This window comes from Semicossyphus pulcher, unplaced genomic scaffold (assembly GCF_022749685.1).
Source record: "Semicossyphus pulcher isolate SPU_LCO1_2020_fin unplaced genomic scaffold, fSemPul1.0.p SCAF_10, whole genome shotgun sequence".
Taxonomy (NCBI): Eukaryota; Metazoa; Chordata; class Actinopteri; order Labriformes; family Labridae; genus Semicossyphus; species Semicossyphus pulcher.
Genome location: NW_027211604.1, coordinates 11,642,890 through 11,654,828, shown reverse-complemented (window position 1 = coordinate 11,654,828; position 11,939 = coordinate 11,642,890). Strand labels below are relative to the sequence as shown.

Below are 11,939 nucleotides of genomic sequence, written 5' to 3'. Positions count from 1 at the left end.
GCCGCCTGCTTTGGCTCGGTGGTCGCTGGTCGCGTTGCGGCAGGGCTCTCTCGGCTGCGGGGCGATGGCGATGGAGCTGGGTTGAATGAAGAGACAGCGAGTAGGCTCCAGTAGCACGGCAGCGCGGCAGACCTTGCATAAGTGTCCATGCCATCGGGATCCGCTGCTTTTTCGAGTGATTTCCAACGGGTAAACAGCTGGGTTTCCAATCCAGTCACTGCTTTCCGCTAGTAATAAGGCATTGGAGACAGGCTAAGCAAGGAATTAGCGGATTCTCCCTCCAGAAGATGCCCCCCTAAGCTGCCATAGTGTAGCCTTAACTGCAAGACGACGCCACTCTTATCTTTGCCCAAAAATTGCAGTGGTGGGGCACCGCTATGATGCTTTTCTGTATCATCTGCAGCGGAGGGAAAAGACGCAAAATGCTGCAGTGAAGCACAAGTTTGGTAGTCCGCTCGCAAAAACATAAGCCACGTTTCATTCCCCAAAATAAAGCATTATTTGTGGTCAGCAGCTATAACGCTAATACGGCGCCTTCCTCCGCGGCTCTCTCTCCGCCTCCCCCACTAGCCACAGACGGAGAGGAAATAACGCCGATTGCCAAGGGGCTCCGTCAACAAAAAACGCAGGATTGGAGCAATAAGATACAGGCAACCGATGGACCAAAGGGTCGATCTCCTCGCTCCCAAAACCCAGTTACTGTACGTCAATCACTCCATGGTGTTTCAGCAGCGGTGATCTCACGTTATAATGAAACAAACCAAATCCTAAATCCATGACTGTCCCCTCCTTAGAAACGCATCTTACTGTAGCCAAGGCATCACTCCAACAAATGAAATGTGATCACATTAAAAAATGCAGCCGCATATAGTCCGGTGGGCCTGTAAAAATCATATGGCTGCGATGACTAAGGCTGCGAAAGCATCACAGATTCTTCAACAGACTGTTTTGAATGAGTTTTGCGTCTCATCCCATTAAGTCATGCCCTGCATTCAGGTCACATTCGCTGCTCTGCCTCTGAAAAAACTGATGTTAAAGCACCGCATTAAATCCATACTGATAAATCAGCTGCAATATCTGGGTACAAAGCAGATCAAACTATTTTAATCACTTTAAAAGCAGAAAAAACATTTAAAGTATGCATCTATGATTTTAGAGCTAGAATTGTACGTGTAAATGTTTTCTAAAAGATTGCTCTTTGACAGAATTATTCCAAACTAGCAACCATAGTTCAAAGGGAATATTAAAACTGCTGGTTGCCTTCACTGGCAGTGTTTTAGATCAAGTTATTATGGTTATTTGGTTTGGTTTAGCCTCAACGCCAAATAGAATGCGGTTACAGGATGTTATAGGCTTTAACAGTATTCACAAAGAGCGACATCTGCTGACCACAGTGTGTCTATGAACAATTTGACACACATTTGCTGTACATGCTGCTGTAAATCAAATAGCAAGTATGTTTTTATATTAAAATCCGGTCAGAAATTAAATATGGTGTGGGCTAAAATAATCGCTTTTTGTCAGTGGGCTGTACAGTTTATGGCACTACTTTTTCCATAGAATTACGCCAAGACAAGGAGTCAAAGAGTCTCAGAGAAAACACAAATGTGTACTGAAAGTGTAGACAGCAATACGCCTACACATTCCCTTATGTTTCCATTTGTGCGCATGCTCTAGAGACCTGAAATGGACCTCGCTGCTCTCCGTGGTGCTGAAACTTTACGAGGCCTATAAATTAGGACTATAGAGTGCTGGCGTAACACACAGGCAACAAATTATGTATCACTGTGTGACCTGAAGCCCCCTTTCCTGTAACAAAGACGGCCACTCATGCATTTTAAACAACACTTTCATAGGCTCACGGGTTGTGTAGATAGGTGAGTACTAATTCCGCTAAAGATTTAACCCTGTAAAGTAGGTCAAAGGTCACATTTGCCCTACAATTCTCTAAACTTGTTACCAGGTGTCGATAGCAGCAAAGCTCACTCACCTCTTTACACACTGTCCTCCATTACAGGTGCAATAGATGTTGCCCTACCTGTTACCACCAGAAGGCAGAGCTGCAATTCCTCATTACCACCGAGAGGAGGCGCGCTTCCACTCCAGCTCCCACCGTGCGTGTTGACATCAGAGGTGAGGCGTGCGGCGTTGAACTAGTGCGTGCATGTGTCGCTCTCCGTGCCACGACTCGCCGTTTCTTGTCCATCTTGTGAAGCGAGCAGGATCAGTCCTCCGCGCTGTCATACAGGCCTTAAAACGTTTATTCACATGTGTCTTTTGGTTTGTCTCGTCCTCTCCTGCCCTCCGTCGAGGCTGTAAGGCGCCGCGCGTGCAGACGGAGCGCTGTTAAGGTAGGTTGTGAGATCTCGCTTGGCGGAATGACGCTTTATTTACATGTCATCCGGATGGTTGCTCGCTCTCCTGCAGCGTTTGAGTGTCCTAACGTGCAGCCAAACATATGTCATTGCTTCGCAGAGTTTACAGAAGCATAACATGACGGTATAAGGTCATGCGTCGCATCTGAAATTATAATGGAGCTGCGTTTTTGAGCAGCGTCACAGCAATCCGGGTGTCGGGATGTAGGGCAAAACTTTGTGAGGCTGCCTTTTACAAACTGCGACGACACCTCTACGGGGGCTGAAATCTGCGTTGGACGTGGCCTCGGCTTCTAAAAATCTGCCTGATTCATTCATTCATGAATAAAAACTAGTCTAAAATTAAGTCATAAGAGTATGGCTTCTTATTGACAGTTTCATTAAACTGACAGGTTGTTTTATTATCTGCACGAGCAGCTCACTAACTAGGCACGAATACAGGGCCAATAAAGCCTGTTAGGTCAGAAAATTAGGCAAAAATGCAAGATGACTCAGGGGAAGATTCTGGATTCAAAAGTCGGTTCAAATTTTTATGGGGCTTTATTTTAGGGAGGCAGACAGAGCATCAAAAGGAAAGGAAATATTGTAACAAAATGTATATTTTTTATGTATTGCATCTTGTTTCTATACATTAAAAATATAAATACAGGTATATATTAAAAATACTCAACTGCATTTCAATAAAGTTGAAATGAGCCTACTTACCTTTTGCATGAAGGGAAATTGTATCACAGCAGATCCAACTGTTTGAGGAAATCATAAAGGAATATATTTCACAGAAAGATTTGAATAGAAAACACAATAAAATCATGGAACAACAAAGTGAAGATGAACCATCCACAGGGCGGTTTAAACAGGATGTAGGGCCTGCAGCATACTGCACCAATGCAGGTTCTAAAAATGGCCGGGTTCTTTCATTGTTTATTCATCAAGTATGTGAATGTTCTTTTTTTATTTTCAGTTTTAATTTAACGTTTTGTTTTAACGTTTTAATTTAACGTCCAAAAATATGTCTGGATTTGTGTGACGAACGCTCTGGAGCTGATCAGGAGGCCTGACGACCTCTGAGGCAAAAAGAGAGCAGCAGGATTCATTTACAGAAGTTTATATGACAAATCTAAATGTATATTAATGTTAATAAGAGAGTAAAAATAAAGACAAAATATGAACTTTAACTTAACTCACGTGGAAATAGAGAGCAGCTACATTTTTTAAAAAAGCAAAGCAGGTTTTGTTTTTTGGCTCAAACGTTATTTTGTACAAATTAAACATTATTTATAGTGTTTTAAGACTTTTTTGGTCATATTACTAATAATTAAATAAATATATTTTTTCTTATCTTATACAATAATTTTCATTTTCTTTCTTTTATTATGGCATTACAACTCTTAGCATGAAATTGGAATTACAGGTTTAACTTTGCCTTTCTTCTGCGTTCTGACTCAATATCACAATAGGCTATGTATCCCATTCTATTTTATTTAGTCTTAAATATTCATTAACTTTAAACTGCTTATTTTTCTTCTTTTAGTTGAAAGCATAATGCTTTATTATTAAGAAAATTATCATCAAAGCAACATTTATTTAATTTTGTTTTAAATAAAAAGTATTTCTTAATATTATACGATGTGACATTTATTTAGTCATACAGGTATGCTTTAATTAAAATGCTTCTATAAATGTGAGGAGTTTTTAAGTGTTTAACTTCTGGGTTAGCCCACCTTGTTTTTTGTTTCACTGGTCTCAGGCCTTCAGTCAGCCTGCACGGACGCTAACTCTGCAGAGCAACCATGTTTAAAGTACAGTTAATATATTTATTCTAAAATAAGAGTGAAAGTGATACATGTATTTATTTTTTTATTTTAATAAAGAATCTACATGTTATAGCAAAAAACAAAACAACTTAAGCTGAAAAAAAGGTTAAAGTAGGCCCGTTTATCACAACCAGCACGTCGGGTTATTTAAAGCTTAATGTTTATAAATATCAAAGCTTACTGCGCTTTACGCACAGAAGTCTTCACATTATATCGACGTTAAAGGAAACAGGCTTGAGTGGTTTAAAAATGAGCTTCAGCATCAATGTAGGCCTCCAGGAAAGTCATACAGATATGTCCAGTACCTTAGCTGTTTCTCAAGGCTAATAAATATATGTGAAAATCTTATAAATTAATGTCGACATGTTTTGGCATTGTAAAAACTTGACTCGACTTTATTAACTTAAAATTATTTCCCCATAGGCTAATAAAGGCCAAGCTGATTTTAAAAAAAGTTATTTTTCTATATACAAACACATTTCTTGTAGTGGGTTATAAAGCTTTTAAATTAAAAATGTATTATTTCCAGGATTTTCAAAATAAAAACAGCCCATTTATCACTTTCTCATAGCACTCGTTTGAGAGGAAATGTGAAAACGCTCATTTTAATTGATGTGAGAATTCGGGAGTTACAGATTAAAAGCAAATTGCACAAACAAATTTAAGAAAAAGAATAAATCTATAAAAGGCCTTAGCCTCTTTTATAACTAAACATTCATATTTACGGTCCAGTCCATCAAATATGTTTTCAGGTGGAAGAGAAGGAAGATAATAACTGTGGCGAAAGCATCGCCATCAAGCGAACAGTATTTTCACAAGAGACCAATATCAGGTAGCCTAACTGTTGTCTGTAGCTTCAATTTCTCAACATTTTCAGACTAGAAATCTTTATCCGGCTTTTTTTTTTTTTTAGCTTAGTATCGCCACAATTACGTCACATAACCGTCGATGAAATGGTCCAACCAGCTTTAATAGGCCTACCTTTAAACAGGAGCAAGCCACGGTCGTTTTCATACAGCGTCAGTCTATGCTACAGCCTCCTTATGTCTACCTTTACAAAATAAGAGCACGGCAAATTATGGGTTTCAATTGCAGGCCCATCCAACACTGTACCCAGATTGGGATAGGCTTAATTTGCTGCTATAGGAAAGAGGCAATTCTAACACAACTAACATCACTTCTCTTTTAATAGACAATGTAAGGCCTAACACTGAAGAGGTAACTTGAAGAGGCTGCTCGAGGCCTGTGAACAGCTAAGCCTCTCAACGCCTTAACACTGCGTTCAGCGACAACTAGACACCTGGGTGAGGACTAAGGGCACAATGGCAATAGCATAGTGGCTATTAAGTGATGATTCATGTCACAGATATTCATATTAAATATTACTTTTAATGTGTCAAGTCAGAAATAACTTAACTTTATAGACGAGTGAAGGACAAAGATGAAAATATTCCTATTAATCCATTTGTGTCTCTCCTGAGCACGCCCGAGGTAAGCCAGTAGCTAACATGTTACCTGCTATAATTTCATGCCCATGCCTGATCGACTGAAGGTCTACTGAGCATGCGAGTTAAGTTGTTTGAAAGGTATTATGGACGTTTCTAAAGATTTATCTTCAGTGCAAATTATAAATATCAATCTAACAATCAAGCTGGCCTCGGTCTCAGTTCATTGAAGGACGAAAGCTTCTTTTAAATTTCCCATGGTGAGTGGGCCTAAAAGATTGATATTTGCATAGATTTAGATCCAACCAGACGTGCATGGCAACGAATAGCGGACACAATCAGGTAAAATACCCAGCTAACCATCGCATCCCTAGATGTTGTTACTAAAAGCATTTAAACAGTTTAAAAGGTGTCTCTCTCTCTCTCTCTCTCTTTCTCATTACCGACATGCTTTTGCAATAATGCACTTCGTTATTATCTAAGGAAAACAAAAATGAGTTAAATGTAGGCCTAACGTGGTGAAACTGACTTAAGAAGTATACCGTTTTGTAATAAATAAATTAAATAAAATAAAAATTATAAGGCTTTGTCATTAAAGTAAAGGTAGTTACTGCCCTATAGTTGATTAAATATAAGGCGGACTAGTTAAATCGGGATTTATCCTGTGCCAGTGGCTGCACAGTAGCAGTCGGTAAATATGCGGAATTATTCACTGTTGGTAAGGCTATTAGTCTTTATATTAATATAATTGTATTGCGAGTAGCTTACTAATACAAAGACGCTAAATATCAAATATTTTATTTGGTGATGAGGCCCATTGACTTGCCCAGGACACGAAATACAAAGTATAGAATTAGACGTGAGAGACTTAAATGCCATAATAGGATATTCCTAAGATTTAGGATAAAACTGGGATTCTTAAGGAAAAAAGTGAGTGTCGTCCGGTTTTGGTTTCAGACCAAACTCTTCCTGAAAACAATCACTATTTTTTCTGTGAGGTAACCAGCACTAATTAATCGTTTGTAAAATCTTCAGCCCATCAAAAGTAAAAAGAGAAACGTATGATCCAAAGTTAAGCGTTGCCACTTTGGTAAGTATTTCTGCTCTTTAACAGAGGGTAAGCTCGGGTCTTTTCAGGTCACCAACACACCACCATTTTCAGAATCTGTATCTTTGAATGGAAACTAACTACATTTCGGGCAAATCATTTCTTCTGAACATCCAACCTTAGGTTTCGTTTTCAATATTTGACAACTCATGACATTACACCTTGCGCGAGATATAAAACAGCGTCCTCGCTCTGCATTAACGTCTCCCCACCCCTTCGCCTTTTTATACCTCTCTGTATAGATCTCGCGAGAGCTCCGGCGTTCGCTGTGGCTGGCCGTGGCTTTGCAGCAGACAGAGGGAGAAGGCAGGCAGGCAGCATCATGGCGGACAGAGACAGTGGAAGTGAGCAGGGAGGAGCAGCCACGGGCCCAGGCTTCGGTTCCATGCACTTAGCGACAGGAGGGGCGGGCTCGGCTTCCGGGCTCCAGCACGAGACACAGGAGCTGGCGTCGAAGCGGGTTGACATCCAAAACAAACGCTTCTATTTGGACGTTAAGCAGAACGCGAAAGGCCGCTTCTTAAAGATAGCAGAAGTCGGGGCCGGTGGAAACAAGAGCCGCCTCACTCTCTCCATGTCCGTGGCGGTCGAGTTCCGTGACTACTTGGGGGACTTCATCGAACATTATGCCCAGCTGGGTCCGAGCAATCCGGGACTGGTACAAGACGAGCCCAGGCGAGCACTCAAAAGCGAGTTCTTGGTCCGAGAGAATCGGAAATACTACATGGATCTGAAAGAGAACCAGAGAGGACGGTTTCTGAGGATCCGACAGACCGTTAACCGGGGGCCCGGTTTGGGATCCACGCAAGGCCAGACGATTGCTTTGCCTGCCCAGGGACTTATTGAGTTTCGTGACGCTTTGGCTAAACTTATTGACGATTACGGTGTAGAGGACGAACCTGCAGAGTTGCCTGAAGGGTCATCATTGACTGTGGACAACAAACGTTTCTTCTTCGACGTCGGATCCAATAAGTATGGTGTGTTCATGAGGGTAAGCGAGGTGAAGCCAACGTACCGCAACTCGATTACGGTGCCCTACAAAGTGTGGTCCAAATTTGGGAATACATTCAGTAAATATGCCGAGGAGATGAAGAAGATCCAGGAGAAGCAGCGGGAGAAAAGGGCATGCGAGCTGCAGCAACAAGAGGAGATGCAGGCGGACGATGGAGATGAGGATTGATAAAGAGAGCAAAAAAAGATGCAAGAGTAAAGAAAATAACAAGAGAAATATAATTAAAAACTCTACTGTATAAAGAAAGAAATCTAAAGATTTAACTGTAATGGTTTAACTCCAAGGGAGCATCACCCACAATATAAGAAACCTCCACAACCTGACAGTTATGACATGTTGTCACTCATCGCTGGATGTTACCCCACTTATCCACCATTAATACAGTAACAGGCTGCTAAACAAAGTAATAACATTATATTTGAACATTGTTTCCTACTTGACAAACGATATTGAACTGAGTGTTTATTTCCCTTATTAACAGAAAACTTTTGTACCAGTTAAAGCTATTGTAAAAAGTGTTTGCAATGTTCAAATGGAATTATTGCCGAGTTCCGAGGAAAAAAGCGTTTCCTTTTCATGTGAGCTAATGACTTCAGCACAAATCAGATATTTTAATTTTTAAACCAAAATTCAAAAACTTTGTAAAAGCTTGTCACATGTACTACTTGCCATCCTATTTACCTTTACCTGTGAGTAGAGATGTGTTTACACATGAATCATATGAGGGCTAGGCCTGCTTCGGAAACTGGTTACATGTCATGCAGTATAAAAGGAACATATAGGCATTTTCATGAAATGAAATAAGTGCTCTATTTGTTGTGCAATATGCATTGCATATAAATCAAATATATTGAACTGGTCAATGGATCTTGACATGATGATATTTGCCAGAGGCATTCAAAGAAATATTAATATTGTAATTTTGTTTCAGTTGAAATTGTTGCCATGCAGATGGATATATATTATAGACTACCTTTGTGTCTCGTTGTTGATGCAATGTGTTCATTTTAAAGGTACTAAATGTGTATTTGATAGAGGAAATGCAGTGACAACATGTAGCAAATGGCCTGAATTGCAGATAACTTAACAAGACAAACCCTACACATACTGTGCTGATTGGCTTAGTGGTCTGAAAAAAAATGGTGGCACAAATCAGCAGAGCATTATTGGTTAGCACATCCGAAACAAACATTTTGTGATCTTGTTCAGTCATCAAAGTCCAAATGGTGCCAAGGAGTGCTGTTGCTGCATGTTTATCTGCACAAAGATAGATTTTGTTGGTCTCCCAAAATATTGGCTCAAGGACCCTTCCATATGTATCTTTATCTGCCTATAGTGTACGAATCTCAAGTTCGAGTACCAAGTGATTTCCATCCGAAGGCTCGGTGTAGTTGTAGTGGAAGTTGTTGCAAAGTGTGATTGTAAAAGGAGCGACCTTGCGAACTGTAATCAAAATATCACCTTCACACTATGAGGAGGGCGCTGAGGAGGACGCCTGAATAAGCCAAGGAGAAGAGGGCTCAGTTCACCTCTATGGACGTGCCCATCCCTACAGGTTTAAAGATGTGAAGGTGTTAAGTTCTATGGGGCAACTTTGGATACATACTCATAGCTCTACTTTAGATTTGTAAGCCCAAATATCTACCTGGGGGGAGGGGGAGGGGGAGGGGGAGGGGGGGGGGGGGGGGGTGAGATTCTGTTTTGGTCTAATTGTAAATATTTGGGCTGCCACACGGAAAAAACAACTGGTTCTAATCCAGTTCAGTCGCATCTCATAGATGTGTGATAGCAGTTTTATAAACTCTGTCAGTAAACTCCAGAGAAACTGGCAACAATCAGATAATGTCAGATTTACCTCAGCATTGAATTAAATGATTGCTCCCATGTTTAGATTGACTGGAAACCAGCAAACTAGACTGTCCTTGACCACCTATTTTTGGAGCCTCTGGTATAGCCTAAACGATACCTGATTGGGAGCATCCTCTTCAGCATATAAACAACCTGGTGCCTTACACACTCCGCATGCTTACACGCTGGCCTGGTGCTTTGGATCGCAGTTTGGCTTCTTTTTCTCACTGTTTCCTCTTTCTTTCTTCCATTCTTGTGTCTCAGCCCCCTTGTGTGCTAGCGCACGACTCGTGGTGCTAAAAGGGTTTGTTTCAAACTCTTAAAAAAAAAACATTGCAGCAGAATTCTTAACTTTTTTCTGCTACTTCCTTCTTCCCTAACTTCATTGCCATCCCCATTCCCCAGCCATCCAGGTATCGGCCTACATGTAAACATGGAAAGGGGTGGTCACCTAGATGCAAGATGATGCAGAAGAGTTGGCTCTTCACTAGCCAAGCGCATTAGCAGGAAGAGCAGGGGCTGATGGAAACACCGGTACTGGCCTGAAATGATATAAATTTTTGTTGAAAAGCCCCCTTTGAAATGCTCGTTCTATGGCTTGGGTAGTTATGTGTAAGATGTAAGTCGCTCAATTAATGGGGAGCAGCAAGCATGTCTTGTTTTGTTTTATTTTTGTTTTACGTAGTTTTACCTTTTCAGCGTTATTCCACATTATTTGTAATTTTGGAATGTTTTCGCCCACAAAAAATATATCTATTTTTTCTGTGCAACATTTCATCACTGTGTGCAATATCGTATGTGCCAATTGTGGCAATATATGTATATCAATTAAATATATGATTACTATTTGAAAGCATGTGGCTGAATTCCATGTTTATTTCTCATGAAGGAGTTGTATGCCTTTATTTGCACTCAAAGCTCCATCCTAGAGGAAAATATAGTAAACCGAGGTCTTAGCAGCCTGTTGGGTCGAGCAGTTCACAGAAGTACTTTAACTTGAAACAGAACAATGTCACTGCAAGTACGCCTCTCTTTAGGAAACTTGGCTTATGGGTTGTTGAAGGAAGACCATAAACACAGGAGTTTTTGTGAAAAGGAAACTTAAAAAAAAAAAACAGTGAGATCTCCATTTTAGCTTTAAGCTAAGAAAAGGTGCTTCAGTCCAATCTTCATTAAGGTGTATGGTGAACTGTCTTCAGTGGTTGTTGTGTGTAGCACTTTGCTTTCCCAGGTTAATGAAATGCCTGACCAATACTTGTTTAAATAATCTCAACAAAGAATGTCGTTCTCTCTTCTGTTTCTTTTTTTTTTTTTTAAAGAGGGTATTTGATTTGCTCATTTGGTTTTGATGCATTAAATATAATTTATGTACATTTGACAAATTTTAAAAAATAAATTTAATTTACCCATGAGGGAAAATCTACAGTCTAAATGTATGTGTTTTTTATGTTTCATTTCTTGTCGGGGGGGAAAAAACAAATCTCCAAATGTCTCAATTCACTGACGAAAAGTGTTTAATTTTGATGTAGTGTTGTCCACAATGTCTGACTCTACATTTGCAATGATACTAATTACTCAAGCTTAATTTTACAGCCTCTTAAAATGCTAACTTTGCAATGACAAGTACCTGATGACTTCTTAGAGATTTCTACATAAGTACTGTATGTGTAATACCAGGCTGTAAAATAAAGCATTACTTTGTTCTCTAATCATCCTGACTATGCACTTTGTGATCATCTGTATGCAATGGCTGCTCTTGCTCAATGAAAACAAAAGAAATGCAAACTTAATGATCACAACCCAACAGAACATATGTCTTATAAGTTATAATTTCCGGTTTGCTGTATGTCCGTGAAATAGTTTGATGAAGAATATGTAGATGATTGTAAATATAGAACAAATTCATTCACAAGATACTCTGCCTCAACATGGCCAAGATGCTACGATAAAAGGACTTGTTGCCAAAGCCATTAAAGTGGATTTTTATTCCTTTTCACCGGCCTGTCATAAGCCCACCTACCAAAGAAACTACGTTTAAAAATCTCACTATAAGCACGGCTTTTTTGTATCTCACCACAGCAAACACTCTCCTTGGAGAGGTCAGAGTTCAGGGTCTGGACCTGCTCAAAGGCCTCTCTGCACTCATGTATGCATGTTTTGTTGTATGTTTTTGTTGCTGTGAAGTTGATGGTCTCTCGGCCTCTCTCAGACCCCCTGCTGGCCAGGGGGAAGGCTGAAAAAACTGAAGGGGATGTGCTAAATTAAGATGGACTCCAGCCCAGATGCCAACTCAGACTCTGAGTTTGCTTTTCATCCAAGAACCCACGTAGATGATCG

The 11,939-nt window shown here is 40.2% G+C and overlaps 1 protein-coding gene across 1 annotated transcript; it reads left to right on the top strand.

Moving 5' to 3' along the window:
- The first annotated feature begins 7,009 nt into the window (after window positions 1–7,009).
- puraa (purine-rich element binding protein Aa) lies at window positions 7,010–9,399 on the top strand. Its single transcript, XM_069677449.1, has one exon. The coding sequence runs from the start codon at window positions 7,065–7,067 to the stop codon at window positions 7,920–7,922; it is 858 nt and encodes a 285-aa protein (XP_069533550.1). The 5' UTR covers window positions 7,010–7,064; the 3' UTR covers window positions 7,923–9,399.
- Window positions 9,400–11,939: the final 2,540 nt, after the last annotated feature.